Raw genomic sequence first — 18,836 nt, 5'->3', positions numbered from 1 at the left:
AATGTGGTGGTACAGGGCTACTCCAGTGGAATTTCTATCTCTAGCCAACCATTAAACATTGAGTTAATACTATATTACTAGAGAGATAGAATACCATTGTCGTTTTCTCTCAAACCATCTATGACTATTTACTTTGTTTTTAAAGCATAATTTGTTTAATGTAAGTGGTTCATGGATAATTTTCAATATTTAATTTTTGGGAGCAGTATTCTTTTACTTTCTGAAATGACATTCTTCTTCTGTCATATTTCACTTTTCTAACTCCCATTAATGCTTTTTTAAAGTGCATATTTCAATAGCTTTTTCTTTTCTATGTTGGTAAATATAGGCCGAAAAAAGAAACTCCTTTGATTTTGTTTTTCTATTTTTGTGCTTATGAAGTAAGATCGAGTTAGATGGATGTTTTCTTCCAACCTGCACACCTTTTTAAAAAAACTGTGACCATCTATAGAAATAAATAAAAAATTCAGTGGTTTGATAATTATTACCTTTAGCCCTTTTTTCTCTAATTAAAAATAGATTCATCTTGATTTTTTTTTTTTTTTTTTTTTTTTTTTTTTGGCTTTTTCGTTTTTATCGGTACCGGGGATCGAACTCACGACTGCCTGCTTCCAAGGCAGGTGCTTATGCCGCTGAGCTAAACCTCCAGCCCTTCATCTTGATTTTTAATCACTATGGATCACTATCTCTCCAGCTAAGCCTGGTAGAGCTAACCTAGTGGGTTGGCTTGCTTTAAAGTGCTTTTTGTTCAGTTGCTTAAAGTAATGTCTGCCCACAAGTCATTGTCTTCTAATGCTTGCAGCATATGTGAGTTGGCCATGCTGATGTTCCCTTAGACTGCCTGCTCATATTGGCCTTTTAATGCTTCTCCCTTCCTGATTTCCTTCTCTGTTAGAGTGGGAGTTTGGGAGATCTGGATGTTACTGGTATGTCATGGTGTGTGCTTTTCCCGTGTTCTGCTTAGTTTTTAGTTATCTAGTTGAAAACAGTCATCTAGAGAGTTTGTGCCACACGGGTGTTTTTTGGCTTTGTAATTTATTTAGGCTAGTAGTTCTCGGGGTTTAATACTCAGCAGGATCACTTGGAGTACAGAGAAGCTCACTTTAGGCAAACCTGTACTATTAGTGTCAGTAAATTTGCTGTCCCATCCTCTAAAGGGGTTTCTTCAGATTTGATGCGCTCATGTTCCTTGGAAATTCCTTACTCTAAATCAAATTTGCTAGTATGAAAGAAAACTCAGAAAATTGCCTTACATTTTAATTGTGAGGAGTTCTACAGGAGAAGCAAGTGGCTGAGGTGTGCCATTTCTAACTACAGCACTTCTCCAGTTAGCCTTTCACGGTCAGCCCTTCGGAGTTGAGACACCTCTTTAAAAGTCTCTCATACAGAAGTTTGGGAAGCCTTTTATAGTTTGATTGAATTGGACCATAACTGAGACTAATTGAATGGGTATTTTCAGTTCTTCCTATTGCTGCTCTTCTTTGATACTTGAGATTTACTTCCATTTCCTCTAAATTCCTTCTCTGCCTCAAACATCTCAGCTCTTGTCAGAGTGATACTGCATCTGCTTTGCTTTCTGGGACTGGCAGTTGAACACAGGACCTTCAACCTGAACTACGTCTGCAGTTCCTTTTCATTTTTTTGAGACAGGGTCTTGGTAAGTCCCTGAGTTGTCCAACTGGGCTTGAATTTGTGATTCTCCTACCTCAGCCTTCTAGAATGCTGTCTTCATAGGATTCACCATCGGCTTAGCTCTGGTGCCACTTTTAAAGGTGAGGTGTAGGCGGGAAATAGCATTTATCGATAGGTTGTGTGGCTGCTAAATGGTTAGGTGGTTTATGTGTGACATCCCAGTCAACTTTGCACGGCAAATGTGACCACCACTTTTACAGATGCAGGAAACTATAGTCTGAGATAGTAAGTAAATGAACAACTTTATAAGATACTGCAGCTGCAATTTAAACAGAGGTCAAACTTCAAAGCTGGAGTTCTTTTGAATTTCACCTATCTTTAGGATGATTTGAGTTGGGTCTTGAGAACAAAAGTTAACCTGGATACATATAAGACATATTTGAAATTTTACTTAATGTCAGTTGTCAAACTTGATGTTATGGCAGGAAGTAACAACCTATGGTGTTCAGTTTCCAAAGCGCTAAATTTCAAAAGGTAACTACAGGCGATTTGAAACAATCCAGTTCTGCATTTTCCCTTCTTAAATATAAAACACTTCCATGCATAAAGAATGACTTTATCCTCAATTTCTTCAGTGTTAAAACCTAGATAAAATAAGAATTACTGCATTGAACTCTGAAATGACAGGAATTTTCTGTTGAGGCACTAGTTTCGGTAATAGTGTAGGCACTGAGAGAACTCGCCTCCATTTCATCTGTCCGTTTTATCGAATATGAAAGAAGGACATAGTGATAGCCTTCCGTTCCTTTACTTCTTTGTTCAAAATAAAAAATAATACAAAGTAGTCACATGCATACTTGTGTGTATGTGGAAATTAAGAGACACTGTGTTGTAAATGTCTTTCATGATTCTCAAGAAAGATTTTCTATACTTTTAATACTACTCAGAGCCCATTAGGCCCCTGGAGTATTCCAGAAAAGAAAGATTTCTACTTTGTATCTCGTATTTTGCAGTATAAAATCAGGGTAGTTTTGTTTTTGTTTAGGCTGTGAATATCTCAGTTCTTCCCAGTGTATCTGCAGATGTTGGTCATGTCACAGAAACCAGAGTAAGTGAGAATGAACACGCATGAGATACTTCTGGCTTCTCTCACACCCACAAACCTGGGTTGGTCTTCCTTGTGTGTTAACTTGTTGGAGAGTAGAAATATTTGCTGTTTTACCCTTTGCTTTTTACCTCGATTCAGAGTGCACTGTTCCAGAATAACTGCAGAAGAAACCAGTGTTTTGCTGCGACGTGGCCCTGCCCCACCCACCTCTCCACTACCTGTCTCTCATCCTTTTTGTCTTCTGTTTACTGTATCAGTACCTCACCTCAGGCTGCAGTAAGAATGAGTGTATTTCTGTCCATTTCTTATCAGAAAAAAAGACAGACACTGTTTTGATTCTCATTGCTTTCTGTGAGTGGGGCCTTCATTTTAGCTTTAGATTCTGTATATTGTGTGCCTTTGGAGTCTTATTCTGGCTTTCCAAGATAGAGAAAATTTCAGCTTGCAGTGCTGTCTTCTAGTTAAGTTGTATGCTGAAAAATTAAGGTATAAGTTAGGTATTACACTGCCACTTAGCTTACCTTACTATTTTTCAGTTTTTGCCTTCGTTAATTTTGCTGCAGTGTTGTACATGCATCTTCATCATTGTAGTGTTGGGTAATTTGTTTATTTGTCTGTTCTTTCTCACAAGGTGTCCTGGTGAGCTTGTTGTCCAGTCCATTTCTCTTAATGATGTTCCTGAATTCTTTGTGTCAACTGTGTGGGTTTCCTCTTGGCGGTTGGCATTGTATAAACAACTGAAATTAGGCTAAAGTTCTAAAGTTCTATCAATAGTTCCCGGTGGCTTGGAATGTAACAGTTCTTAGATCTACATATCCTGAGTCCTCTCATTGGGCTTTTTCTCTGATTATCTCTTGCTCTGTATTTTTAAAACCATTTTGTGTGTCCATTCTTTCCTGGATTCTGATTACATCCCTTCACATTGCTAGACTGAACTCACCAAAACATACGTTTAGAACTGATCTGGGCTTGTGGCCAGCTTAACTGAAAAGACTTGAGCTGACATGAAAGTTAGTGTGTTTATTTAGGATGTGACTTTCTTAGTGCTGACCAGGCAAATGCCTACCTGAATGTTTAATATTGAAAAGTGCCATTAAATTTCATGGGGACCTGGACTGCAAGAAGCATCTCTGGCTCTTACCCATCTATCTTGGTAGCGTGCCTCTCTCCCCCAGTTATCATTTCTATATCTTTTTCTTCCTACTTTTTTCTCCTTCCTTCTACCCACCTACTTTCTTTGAACTTTAAATAGTTTGAACTGTAATGCTCATTTGCAGTTTGGGATGTTTTATGTGTTTTTTTTTTTTTTTTTTTTCCTTTTTCCTTCAGAAATTCAGTGCCTAATAGTTTTTATATGGGATCTTAGTAAACAAAATGTGTGTGTGTGGGAAGGGGTGGGGGTAGGGTGGGAAGCCTGCCACATTTCCTCCCTGCCCCATAGAAAGTGTGTTTTCTGGAAGCCCTTTTGACATTGAAGTGAAGGCCCACTTGCCCTTCCTTGTTGAATTCTCCTGAGAGGCCTTTATGCTCGTTGTCATATCTTTTGTTTCTGCTGATTATACACATGGTAAGTTGTAAATAGCTCTCACACACACCATGATTCCTTTGAGGTGTGTACAGGAGCACAGAGAGGCACTCAGCTTCAGCTCACCCTAGGGATTTTACAGGGTCCCTTGCAAGGCCTCTCACTTCCTGTTACAAGCACCAGCAGAGGGAAATGTATCAGTTCTAGACAGTTTACCATCCTGTCATTAAACCTGTGGTATAACATTTGGAAAATATTGGCTGATCAGTTCACGATTGATCTTTGTTTTTAGTTTGAATTTTTATTACTCTAAAAGCAAAAATAAAAATGCCCAGAGTAAAAGCTAAAAGTCTTCAAATCTTAATCACTATGAGCATTTTGTATAAATCATTGTAGGGTGCTTTGTCTTAACATTTAACTGCTAGAAATGAAAGAAAGTGGATAAAGTTAAATCCCCCGTCAGTTTAAAATGGTTAGGTACGCAGTATGTTTTATTATCTTAATTTACAGTGAATTACCAATGAGATAATCTATCTGCTGTTTCTGTCAGTTTTGTTTTATTGCTTATAGATACCTAGGTATCTTCTGAGGTATCTGAATCAAAATGCAGAATGAGATATGCCAAGTTACAAAGTTACCTACTTATCTCTTTACTATTTTCCTTGATATGATTTGATGAATTAAGAGATATGGTTGTCTTTGCTTTTTAAAAAATTTCCTCTCTGATACTTGATGACACTGCTTATGATGAGAATATTGAGTAGTGTCAGATCATAATCTGTTAGTAAACTAAGCAGTTTTGGTTTGTAAGGGAGACATTCCTTCCAGGTTACCTAGGGACTTGCCTCTTTTTTTTTTTTTTTTTTTTGGTTACCAGGGATCGAACTCATGACCTCACGCTTGCCAGACATGCGCTATATGTTGAACTGTATCCCCAGCTCTGCGGGTTTCATTTGAATCTTGATTTCTTCATCTCTAAAATATGGGAGTTCGCTTTCAAGGATGCTTATACATTTTTTTCTGCTCAGAAATTGTAGTGTTCTGAACTGGGCTTGGTGGTGTACCCCTGTAATCCCAGCATTGCAGAAACAGAGGCAGGAGCATCTTTAGGGGTTCAAGACCACCCTGGGCTACAGAGTGAGTTTAAGGCCAACCTGAACTGTAGAGTGAAACCCTGTCTCAAAAACAAAACAAAACAAAAACAAAAACAAAAAAACCCTGTAGTACTCTAAATTTGAAAGTGTCACCTACTTCACTACTAGTTCCTTTTTGTGATTAGAATTGTTTAAACATACTGGTACTTGGCACCATTTCCTCCTCAGTGTGTTCATAGACTTTGTTGTTTTCCCTCAGAAACTGTTTCTAAGTGTCTGAAGTTATAATTGAATATAATTATAGTTGTTTAACTTTCTCTTTTCCTCTTGAGAATGTTTATAAGTTCATTCGGTGACTAAGGATAAAAAGCAACTAGAAGCTTAGTATTTTTGATTTAGTCAAATAATATTAAGGTATGTAGGAATTTCTTTTGTATATGTAAAATAAAGAATTGCTTATACATAATTTATAGTAACATGTATTGTGGTTTATGGAATTTGCTTCAGTCATCTTGTTTTTTAATTTAATTTTAAAGGGAATAAAACAACAATGATAAGACAATAGGAAATCTACAGTGGTTACTACATTGCATATTATTGTTCTCTAAATAGTTGCTTGGCTTTAGGCTTGCAGCTTTAATCCAAGAACACAGTTCTTCTGAATCAGTTGGTTGCTCACAGTGGGGAGGGTGCTTCAATCATTCTAACAGTCACATTTGTTGAAGTTTTAAAAGAAGCCTTTTTGGAAGTTTCATTTTGATATGGAACATTTAGATTGGTTTTTCGTCTTTCTTGTGTTGCTCCCTAGGGGGAATTACTGCTATAGAACTCATTAGTGCACCCTCATACTTCAGCTGAGGGGTGGAGTCAGTGTTACCTCCTTGTGTGGCACAACAAAATTCCTGATGTATCTGCTCTACTCTATGCCTGATTCTTTTCCTATTCCTCAATTTGGAGAGTAAATTCCCTTCTACATTGCTTATGTTGTCCTAGAACCTTTTAGAGACTGAGTGCCAAAATTGCAACCCAAAGCTCACTTATTTATCGCAGAGTGCCTACGCTGTGGTTAAACCGGAATCCTGAGGTTTTAGTTTACACAAAACAACTCATCCATTAACATCATCCATTAACATCTTTTTCTTTTCTTTCTTTTTTTTTTTTTTTTTTTTTTTTTGTCTTTTTTCTTTTTATCGGTACCAGGGATCAAACTCATGACCACACACTTGCAAGGCAGGCGCTTATGCCGCTGAGCTAAATCCCCAGCCCCTTAACATCTTTTTCTTAGAAGAGAAATGCAATAGCACATGTACCATAGGTTTTGCTTTTTGATAGCACTTTTTCATTTCTTCTATTGTCTTCTTTGTAATATCTTTCATATGAAACATCAGTAAATGCCTTTAGAATGGGTTCTTCTAAATGTGGTCATTAACCCTCTCCCCTCTTTTTTAAACTACTTTCATGGTTTCAGTCTGTACCATTTCTTAAGTTTGAATCTGGGTTTGTGACTTCATAGCATGTGCCTCTGAATTACTTATCTATTCTAAATTGAAGTTTTTGTGTGTAAAATGGAAGTGCACATGGCTTACAAGGTCATGATGGGAAACACGTATATGTAACTTGCCCACATGTTGACTTCCTTGACACATGGACCTTCCAAATGTTAGGAGGATATAGATTTAAGGGTATACATTCATTTATTACTTTTAAAGACAGCAGATGACCTGTCTGTTTCACCTTGTGAGCATTGGCAGGAAAAATGAACAAGAGATTTAGAAAAGAGAGAATTGGATCAAAAATATTTGAAGAATTAACTGAATGCTGACCTTCATATTGCTAATATTTACAAATGCAAAATGAAGTTTTTGAGAATTATTTGTTTTGAAAAGCAAACTGGTTTCTGAATTAAAAGAAACACCTAAAGCAACATAAACATATGTGGCTAAAAACTGATCTCTGAACACAGATAATTGATTAGCATAGATGATCTTAATTCAAATGTTAAAAATACCCAAAAAACACAAAGAAATATTTTGATTGATAGAAAGATGGAATTGAGATTCCCCTTTTTGATGTAGTAAGATTTAGGTACATATAGGTAGGTACATGATTAGTGAAGACTGCATGTAATGTGTAGCAATAAGAGAAACATTGTGAATTCATTCATTCTTTTGCAGTGCTGGAAATTGTGCTTGCTAGTCAAATGCTTTACTACTGAACTACATCTCCAGTTTAGAGAAATCTTTAAAAGCAGAAAATAGGTATAGATGAAATTTAAGTCCTCTTTTCTTTGCCTTAAAAATCTAAAATAAGCAACAGTCAACATTTGGGAATTATATTGAGTAATTATAATATATGACACAGTTTTAAGGGAGTCTATGAGTTTCATTGTAGAATTCTAGATATTGCAAAATATCAATGAAATCATAGCCTTATTACTTTCATTTTTATTAGAATATACTTGTAGGGGCTGGGGATTTAGCTCAGTGGCATAAGTACCTGCCTTGCAAGCAGGCAGTCATGAGTTCAATCCCCGGTACCGATAAAAATGAAAAAGACAAAAAAAAAAAAAAAAAAAAAAAAAAGAATATACTTGTAAACCAAAGTTCTTAAAGTAGTAACTATGTATTCAGAGGTAATTGAAAATATAATTAATGTTTAATTATATAAAACTTACTATATTAAAACATTATATTGCTAACAAATGAGGAATAAGTATGTTCTAAGTGAGAGGGATTTTTTTGCGTATTTAGAAAGGTTAATGGCAATGTATCTCTTATTGTAATCTTTAAATATTCATGATATTTTTAATCATCCTTTTTGATCAAATGTTTATAGTCATTTATGTGAAATAAAGACATTACCATGGATGTATATCTTTATTCACCTTTTTCACTGGGTCTGGTACTGTAAGACTTGACTCTGCCCAAGGTCAAAATGACCATGAAAGGTAAACACTTTGAATTTATTGAGGATATCAAGGCAGCCAGGACTGTACAACTAAAAACATGGAAGAGGACTTCTAAAACGAGGACAGTGGGATAAGTTTTTATGAAATAAGAGAAAGTATTTTGAGTATTTAATGGCAGTGTATCTTTCACAGTAACACATTAAATTTTAAAGCATTCATTGTATTTTTTGATCATCACTTGTAAATAAATACATTATTGGTTGGTACCTACAGGCCTGTTTGTGTTAGCCTGTACTAAGAACAGGGAAACTAAATTTAAACAGTTATTGCAAGAGTAGAAAAGAACTTTAAGCACCATTGAATATAATTTACTTAATTGTTATAATTAAGAAGACAATTAAAGAACAAAAGGAATTGTCAATGTCCAGTAGAGATTGTTTCAGTCTTTTCCCCTTCCCCATTTCTTTCCTTTCTAACTTACTTCCTTCTTCCTGTCTGTGGATATTTATTAAATGCCTACTTTGTGTTGCATGCAGTAAGTACAAGAGGGAACAAAAGTCTATGTGAATCTTTTCTTCTCGAAATTCTTCTTCTTAGAGTGACTAACGTAGGTTTTGTGATATTATCATGTATTTGATATATATGCTGTTAAACACCCATCTGTTAAACACCCAACTGTTAAACACCCATCTAGCCATGCTGGCTTGTTTCAGCCCTGCAGTTGGGGTGGCCCCACTTCCTTCTGGTCATATGTGAGTATGTGCAGTTGCTAGCAGCCTCTCTACCCAGCATCTAACCCGGCCGTATTCCCCCAGGTTCCATTGGCATGTGCTGGCAGAGTGCTGGGTGCAGACTTCTGCCCAAACCTGGAGGAGCCAGACCAGAGGCTGGAAGTCCAGGTTGGAGTCTTACTGTTTTATCAGCTGGGGGAGGTGTGACAGAAACAGTGTTCCCTGAAGACCATTTGGGTGTCAGCAGTGCTATTAGGACAAGATAACCATTGAGACAGGTGTGACGAATAACCAGTGTAACATGTATGTGCAGCAAAAGGCTCTTTTCAGAATGAATTTTGTGTACCTGGCAGTTTATTCATTCAAGAAACATATTTTGACTAAGAATGTGGCTCATTAATAGAGCATTTGCCTAGCATGTGTGAGGTTTTGGGTTCCACCTCCAGTATAGTGGTGGTGGGAGTGGTATTTTAATTTGTAGTAGACAGAAACATGATTTTCGAAGGTTGACTGCTTAGGTTCAAAAAAGTAACTGAATATTTGGCAAGTCATTCAACCTATATTAGCCTTACTTTTGTCATCTGTAAAATGAAAATTAACCACAAAAGTTGATTATGAGGATTAAATGACCTAATTTGTATGTAACAGCACTAGGAGTGGCATGTAAGAGGAATTGAATGTGTATTATTAGCTCACTCATCTCTCAGAATCATCATTATCACGTGCTAAATTGGGGATAAATCATGCTTCCTATATTCTGGTTTCTGAGTTTACAACAGTAGCCTGAGTGGGCACACCACAAGAAAAGCAGGACTTTAATGATAAGTATTGTGTGTCTTTATGGATTGAGAGATATGTGTAAAGTACATTTTTTCCTCTAAAAATGTTGGTTTTGATTTTAGTTAATGTGGTACAGTCTTGAGGCACTAGCACTTTTAGTATCTTACAAATTAAAAATATACATATCATTTATGATATGTAAATATACATATACATGTTCTTATTTCTAATTATCGCAAAGATACTTGCTGAAATTTCAACGTAGATGCCATCTAGTAGGAGCAAACTTATATTATTATTATTTTTCAAAGGCTTCCACTTGTTATTGTTTTTCTAAATTTTCAGGCTTGTAGCATGAACATAGTGAGTTCAGCTTTGCAACATTTTTACTGATTTAGATACCCCATTTGAGAAATGAAAACACTTTTAAAAATTGACTTCTTCACAGCAGGAGTTAGGGAGGAAGTGGTGGAAGGGAGGAGATTTCAGTTTTTATGGCACTGTTGGGTATAGCATCTCTTGCACACCTGCTCTTGGCCTAGGAAAGACCACCTGAGCTTTGCTGTGCTCCAAGCTGGTACTGTCTGGGTGGTGTATGGCTGTGGTACAACAGAAAGACAGGTGTGACACATCTGAGACATGATTGTGTATTGCCTACTTCTAGAAAGCTAACAGCTTGTGTGTGACACATAAATGCAGAGTGATGGAAGACTTTTCGTGGAGAGTAGTCTGATATTTGACCTCTTTGGGTAGGATGAGTGATGTTTTCAAACACATCACCTGCAATGATACGTTATGAGTGACTGCTGGATAATCTGTTTTTGAACCTTGAGTTACAGTGTGAAGAAAATGGGTTTTACGGATGTGAAAGTGTGAAATAAAACTGTAAAAGACCTGGGGAACATGTTGTTTTGACATAATAAAGGAGAAAAAGTATATTTAATTTACAAGTTTAAGTGAAACTCAGGCTGTAGGTAAACAGATTGTGTGGTTGACAATTCATTATGGGTCTTGCAAAAAAGATCAATTTCTTGAACAAAGTAATGAAAGTGATCACATTATTGGATTTTTTTGTCTTGTAACACCATTTTGGTGAACTGAGCGGGAAGGTTGAATCTGTTAAAAGACTGTCAACTCTGGTAAATTGGTGAATTAACTGGGACCCTCTTAGGCATCCTCTTTCATTTTCTACTTTTCCCTCCTGAATGTGGCTTCCACACATGTTAAAAACACAATGTCTACTATATCCATCAAGTCATAATAAACTTTACACTTCATATGTACTTCATCAGCTAACAATTCCAGGAGTACTTTTTAGCTTTGTCTCATTTCACTCTTGCCATGGCATGCATCTGGCTCATTTCTTTTTTTATGTCTTGGGGAACAAGCCATTTCTAAATTTGTAGTCTAGCTCAACACTTCAGGGAACTCAAAATCTGTGCAGGACTGCCAGAGTTGTCCACTTTTCTTGGGTGGATCTTAGGGCTTACTTAGGGGCAGGGTTTGTAACCACTAGGGATTAACTCTTTGACCTCTTGATTCTGAGGATAATCTTCTATATGCCTCAATTTAGGAGCAACAGTTTCTTTATCCTTTCTTAAAAAGGATTTTCTTTTAGCTACATACCTTCATAACTAGTTTAGTTTTATATTTTAGCTGACATAAGTTCACATGACTGTGGAAACACCTTGCTGCTACTTTTTTTCTTTTAAAACTTGCCTTCTATTCCGAAAACTTCAGATGTCTATCGGTCTGTCTGTCTGTCTTTCTTTCTGTACTGGGGATAGAACTCATGGCCTTTCACTTGCCAGGCAAGAGCTGTACCACTGAGCTATATCACCAGCCCAACTTCAGACTTAGTAGCAATGTAATTTTGCAATCCCAGAATTCCATACTCTTCCATGGATTTATTTTTGACTCTGAACGACTGTTATCTTTCAAGTTTGTGTGTGGTTTGACCTTTGTGAGGGTATCTGCTCTATTTTGGTGTTAATGTTTGATTTAGTAAAATAGCTGGAAGTCAAGACTTGAATTACTAACTTTATTTTCTTTTGTTACTTTATTACAGGTGTGAAACTGGGTACTCTTGGCCAGTTAATTGATGTGTAATAGCAAAGAATTGTGCTGTTAGGCAGTTATTGTGTGGGAAATGGTTTTTCTAGTTTAGGTCTCTCTTAATTGCCAATAAATATTTTATTTTTTAATCAGAGAAAAGTTAACTTTCTTAGTCTAACTGTTCCTTGTCATATATTAAGTTGTCATAGTTAGGTTAGTACAGTTCTTTTCTTGGTTGGAATTCAAGATGTGAGATTTGACTTAGTATTTTTTACCACTGAAGTGCTTAGAAAATTAGAGTAAATAATGAACCAATATTTCAGTACCAGATTAGACACAATTTGCTGTGATGTTTCATAAACCACAGACTCCTTTCTTCTGTAAATGCGTGAAGGATCACTCTTTTTCCAGACATACCGGGGTGCAAGTGTAAATTTCCATAAAATTTAAATGAGGTGCTTCCTGTAATTAATGAACAATTGTGGCTGCTCTCTGGTCTGCATTGTAATTAACCGTGATCAGGCTTGTTTAGTGATGACACTGTTCCTGTAATAATTTGACAAGCCACTGTGAATTTGCCAGGTTATTAAACAACCTGCAGCATTCACTTGGAGAATCACAGGGCGAAGCTTGGAGGCTGCTGCTGTTAGTTAAATACACCGTAAGAGTGAACCAAAGCCTATCCCTTGAAGTCTGTCAATCACTACGAGCAGATTGAAATTCCTGTGATTTTTGGATAACTAACTTAATTTTAGTGGGGAGATTTGAAAACTTATTACATGATAAAACCTATTGAAGCAAAGCTGATCATTTTTATGAACTCATACTGAAGCCTGAAAATTCTTTGTATTGTAAATACCAGCATGTACTAAACAAATCTGAGGTTTCCCTTGCCACCTTTTTAAATAGATATAATTATTTATTTATTTGTAAAAGTTATTTCCCCAGCATACACCTACAACATCCTCAAATAGATGTTCATTCTCTCTGTCTCTGTGTTTGCCTGCCTGCCTGCCTGCCTGCCTGCCTCTCTTCTCTGTTAGAAACAACAAATGACCTTGTGCTAAGTGGAGTTATGTTGCAGGTAGAGTGATTTAAGTGGACTAGTAGCCTTATGTCCTTGGTCACTGGTGCACCAACCCCCCAAACCCCTTTCAGGTTAAGAACTGTTCAAAACGTTACTGTCTAGTTACTGTGGTGTCTTTCATTCAGACTGTGTTTATTGACTAAACCACAAGGATTCCTGCCCAAAGTACCAGGCAGTCTATGCTTGACTGATTTTGATTTTCTAACATCAGCCCTGGGGTTTATTTGAAAAATGTACATACACTGCAGCTTTAACAAGTCAAGTGATTGCATGTTTTTGACCATGGAGTTGAGTATATCTGATGATCATTAAATGGGTGGGTGAGGGGTGGAGAATAAGGGTAGTAGTCATTGTACTGTTGCAGAGTGAGTGTGCGTGTGTGTGACACATGGTTTTTGTCTTTTCATCTTCTCCAAGAGCCAGAAAGTTTCCTGCCGTTCTCTTTCCAGCTATTGACAAATGATTGCCAGATGTGAGATCTTTGCAGTACTCTTTCCCTCAGCAAACCTGCAGTGAAGGGATATTTGATTCTCCCTTGCCCATTTCATCTCCTTTCCACATCTGCCAGGGACACACAAGCAATACATCCCTACATGAGAGTTTAAAGTTTATTCAGCTCCCTTTCCCCCTCTGATAAAGAATTTGGAGACAACAGAATGAGGTCCATATGATGCTCTCCCAACTTCACTGTACGAAATTAGTTGTTTATTTTACCTGTCTACCTCTTAGTGCTTCAACTATTTCATTTTAGTTTCACTTCATGGAAATTTTGATGTAAATCTGGAAGTGCTAAAAGTTTTCTTTTGTCTGCTTGCTGTGAGTATGCCACTACCAGCTTTCATTTGAGCCCCCTCAGTTCTGATAAAACGAAGATTGTCAATTATATAGGGATTCCTAATAAAGCAATTGTAATATAAAATTTTCATAGTATTAAGTGCTGAAAAAATATTAAATGTGGAGTGTCTGATGGAATTTAATAGTCGTTTAGGAATTAAACATCAACCTATGAGAGGGAGAATTCAAATTACTGGCTTGAATACTTTATCTTGTGTTCATGTTCATTGTCAAAGTTGATACATATGGACTGTAGTTTTAATCACAAGTAGAATATAAAAAGTACTTTTGCATTTTGGGGACATGTAAAACTAGCCCATGTAGGCCACACACAATCACTGAATGCACAGAAGCCTTTTGCATCTGCTTAGAATCTGTGTTGATACTGATTTTTTTTCACCCTCATCTCAGTTTGAAAATATTTTCCAAATGCCCTTATAGCTTATGTTCATATTATAGGGTGGGCTGACACAGGTGGCCTTTCTGTTTTCCTATTATATTTTTTGGCAAACGAAAAGCCCTCTTATTCCCCAAATAAGATCAGCATTAAAAAAAAACATTTAAAAAATAATCCATAAAATGTCTGCCACATGTTCTCTAGTTTATGGAAATGTTTTCCAAATTAGAGCCTAGTAGAGTCTTACTGCAAAAGTGCAAGCATGTTTACTATTTCTGCTACCTTTTTTGCTTAGCTACTTATCATTAAGTGAATTTATATTTTTATGTGAAATAAAAATGAGAATTTTAATGACTATTTGAGTTTCTGCACTGACCAAAAACATACGTATATATTTTGTTTTAAGGAAGTCAGGTAACATACCTGTATCTTAATTAGCACAGGAAAATAGTGAAGTTTTATTGCAGCATTTTCTTTAAACAAAATCAATGAAATAATGAGATAAAGAAAACCTACCAAGAGCAACAAAAACACCCAGTAGCGTCTAAAAAGAATAAATTTTATTAAGTCTAGGTGAAAGGGATACAGATGTTTACCAAGTTAGCTAAACTGTTCTGTGTTTCTGTTGAAAGTTTATATTGGATAGGGTAGAACAGTGATGGTGAGCCTGTTAAGAGCTTTCAGTGCTAACGAACAGCCCATTACAGCATGCAGACTCTACAGGTTCGCCACCACAGAAGATAATCATAGATGAAGATGAAGACGATACTTCCAGACTCCTTAAAAGAAATGCTGATGATGTTTGTGATGGAGGGAATTAAGTTTAAACAATATCCCCCAACAAAATTATAAAAAATAAAAAAGGATTGTGCAGTAAGTTTATATTATTATTGTTCTTTGCATTCTCCTAGGACTGACTCTGTCCTAGGCACTCAGTAGATACATATAGTTGGGAAAGTGGAGGCAAAGAGCTCTTTTAAAAAACAAGCTTTAGGAAACCTTGTAGCAGGATCCATGTTCTGCTGAATTTCGCTCACTTCACTGAATATACCCTCACTAATGGGTTCACTAGTTTCTCATGCCTTCCTGCCATTTCTTCACTGTGGTTACTTTGGGAGAGAGAGACGTACTAAGCAATGGAGGTGTCATCCGGCCTGCGCACCTAGGGAATGTCCTTCAGAGGACGACTTGTCACCAGCCGTCAAAGAAGAGAGTGGCTTTGTGGTCTCTGAACATCTGGCAGTGCTGCACAGGAAGCTGAGGGGGTGTCATTAATTGTGATGAAATAATTTAAACCATCAGGAATAAATGAGGCTGTTAAGCTAAGTTCAGATTCCATTTGCCATGCACATGTGTCTAGCAGCCTGTGTGTAGTTAAAAAAATTGAATTATATTAGCTCATGAGTAGAAGTGAAACAGATATTGTAAATGAAACAAGTTGCTGTGTAGTGATGACATCCTGTTGAAAAATTTCAGAGTTAGAGTTTTTAGGATCAATACATGGAAAGTGGTACATTATTTGATGAATTTTATATAAATATTTTCTTATGATGCTGAGGAATACAGTGAGGACCAGTGGTTTAGGGCACAAAAGAGTACAAAGACGTAAGGATTCTTTGCCTGACTGACTCAACTTACCTTGCCGTGAGTGTGTCAGGTGCCCTTGCTCTGCATACACAATGCAGATTGGAGGGCATTTCTCCAGTGATCAACTACGCATGTCTTTTGGAGAGCTTCTGACACTTTGGGCATATCCATGTTTTTTTCCTTACAATTAAAAACAACTGAGTGATTGATTACTCCTCAAGCAAATTAACATATTTTAAGGCTTTGCACAGTCAGTCAATATGATTTCAATGTAATTTTCAAGTGCTATGCAAGGAGGAAGCCTCAGTTTCTCTAGAAACGAAACTGTCAGGTTTGGAATGTGTGAGGTTTTATGAACTAAATTAGGTAGTAGTGCATAGATTCTAAAGTATGTTTCCAAGATCAAATACATTTCTTCATACATGTGCAGAGTTTTCAAAATTGAACTTTTATTTGAAAACAAACATGGAAATTTGAAAAGTAAAAGTATGTTCCTGAAGTACAGAAAACATTTTTGAAAAAAATCGTTGAAAAGGTAATTGCTCTGTCAGAAAAGCGAGATGCAGGCGATGGACTGGAATGACACTTCACTGCCAAGATTTTCTCTTCCTTTGCTCTTTTAGTTCTTCAGGTACTTTACTGCCTTTTGCTTTTCCAGTTGTGTGTCTGTCTCCCTTTTTCCTGCCTTTGTTCTTTCTTCATGTCCTCTTCTACTTTTCTATATTCTCACTTTAAAGTTTTATCCTTTTTTTGTTTATCTTTACAACTTACTCTTTATCCTTCATAGAAGTGATTTTTTTCCATTCAGTTTTCATTTATTATCATAGTTTTCCTTCTACTATTTAAATGATTCACATCCAAAATTAACTTAATTTTAGAAATTAAAAATTTAGCTTGTGGTTTTACATAAAACTGTGTGACTCAGTGGAATTTTAAAAAGAATATAAATGAAAACTTGATCAGTTTTTTTTTTTTTTTACCTTAAAGAAGGAATAGAGAATACTCATTGAGTTACCCCTTTCCTGGATTCCTGAATGAAATTATTACTGGTGAAAGTCAGCCAGAAGTTTGTGGCTCTGAGTTACCACCTTACTTCCTTCTGATATGGAAGGCTTTCAAATTGAAATCCTTAGGTTTCCTGACTTCAGACTTACTTGAAATCTAATAGAGGAACCAGTAGTTAGGACATAGCTTTTAGGTATTTTTATCGCTGGATTTCATTTTTTGTTGATGAAATTGACTAGAAACACTGGAGATCTTCAGTATTTGTTGTCATGATAGGAAGGATTGAAGGAGATCTTGTCTATGTGGAGGGCATTTTCCTACCATATAGCCAACTAGAATGCGTTGTTATTATATAATTTTCCTAGCTTCTTATGGTGATGCAGATAAAAATTTACATATCTTGAGAATAAGGTAAACATTATTTACCTTAAATCAGTTATATAACTCCCCCAATAATGAATCCAAGGCTAGCATTGAAAAATTTAAACAGGAAACTGTGCTACTCTTTTTTACTTTATTTTGTATTTTTTAGTGCCTATTTTAAATCAAAACAGTTAAAATGATAATACATTCAGCAGTTGCTTGAAGTTTTATTTTGGAAATGTGTTAGTAAATACAGAATGTAAGGGTTTTTTTTTTTTTTTTTTTGTCTTTTTCCTTTTTATCAGTACCAGGGATCGAACTCATGACTGCCTGCTTGCAAGGCAGGCATTTATGTCGCTGAGCTAAATCCCCAGCCCCAGAATGTAAGTTTTTTTAGAAGAATTTTTTCATGTGTTGTGAAGTGGATCTCTACATATTTTTGGGACCTTTTTTATTCTTTCACTATTGTAACTGCGTTTACCCTCTCCTTTAGGTGCTATTAAATTAATAGCTTTCCATATCTTAACTTTGGTGTTTTAAGTACATTGTAGATTAAATAAACTGAATAGCCCAAGAATCTAACTACATCCTTTATTCTCTCTCAATTTCAGTGTTTCTATGAGAGACCATTATCTAGCTCTCAAGTGATCAGTTCAATGTAAGCTACTTATGTTGGGAACCGCCAGTATTAATGCAAGAAATGTTGAGCAAGATGAATATGTTTACTGTATGTAAATTCTTAAGCCATAGCTATAGGATTTTCTTAAGGAAGAGAGGAAAACCAAAAGTATTTTAATTCTTGCCTTGAATAGAATTATAAGTCTGTATGTACATGTGCATGGGTTGTGTGTATATACATATATATCTCATATGTCCATATTGTTTGTAAGAATCATAATGTTCTCAATGTTTTATTGGTGCTATGCATAGTAATTCATTTAGAACACTTAGTCTCCTTACTTCTGCTTGCTAGAGGAAGAAAATAACTTCATTAGGGAGTATAATGGAATCTCAATTTGTGTTAGAGTCTTTCAGATTTATTATTTTTTTCATATTCTTTTAAATTTTAGAAGGGATTATCTGAATTATGTAAGCAAGTATTTTTCTTCTGCAGATGTAGGCCCAGAAATTTTAATAAAATCACATAGTAAAAAATTATCCATTTTTGATGTATTGGAGCCTTTTAAGATACTGTTTACCAGGTTTTATTCTTTTAGAGATTAGTAAGTATTGGTATAGCAGTGTTGTATTTTTTTTGTCAATGAACATGATGTGACTCAATTTGTCCAATGTTCTGTATAAGTCCAGTGAGTGTAAAGAATCCAGGCACATGGTCATATCTCTGTACAGCTAGTGTTGGAGAGCAATGCAAGGAGGCTACATCTTTAGACACTGTAGTGTCTTTGGAAATTCCCTCATGAAAATAGCTCATTTTCTTGCATGATGTATGAAAACTGCTAACTTGATGTTAAGCAATGGAATGTTTGGGTCTGGCTTTTATTTTTCATCTTCTTATATTGTTCCTAGTGTCAGATAGTATAAGATGTTGTTTAGAAACCCTTAGTGAGGAGTGTAGAACGTGCTGGTGCAATCTCAGCACTGAGAGAAGCTAGGGAAGGAGGATCTCAAGTTAGAGTCTTTCCAGGGAGCCTTCGTGAGACTCTATCACAAAATAAAAAGAAAGGTTGGTGGTGCAGTTCAGTGATAGATACCCATATGTCTGATGCCCA

The 18,836-nt window shown here is 36.1% G+C and overlaps 1 protein-coding gene across 13 annotated transcripts in view; it reads left to right on the top strand.

Moving 5' to 3' along the window:
* Positions 1-18,836, top strand: part of Bnc2 (basonuclin zinc finger protein 2) — a 417,193-nt gene that overhangs the window by 163,134 nt on the left and 235,223 nt on the right. For 7 of the 13 annotated variants that reach the window (XM_063251541.1, XM_063251535.1, XM_063251534.1 and 4 more), the window contains one exon: positions 9,083-9,166. The exons of the other annotated variants lie outside the window; for them this stretch is intronic. In XM_063251541.1, coding sequence (XP_063107611.1) covers positions 9,083-9,166 — 84 coding nt within the window. The remainder of the gene's footprint in view (positions 1-9,082; positions 9,167-18,836) is intronic. 13 annotated transcript variants of the gene reach the window in all.

Source organism: Cavia porcellus, unplaced genomic scaffold (genome assembly GCF_034190915.1).
Source record: "Cavia porcellus strain 051 isolate PalLab524CR breed Dunkin Hartley unplaced genomic scaffold, mCavPor4.1 scaffold_1, whole genome shotgun sequence".
Taxonomy (NCBI): Eukaryota; Metazoa; Chordata; class Mammalia; order Rodentia; family Caviidae; genus Cavia; species Cavia porcellus.
The sequence above is the reverse complement of the archived record's forward strand: the minus strand, read 5'-3'. Positions and strand labels throughout refer to the sequence as shown.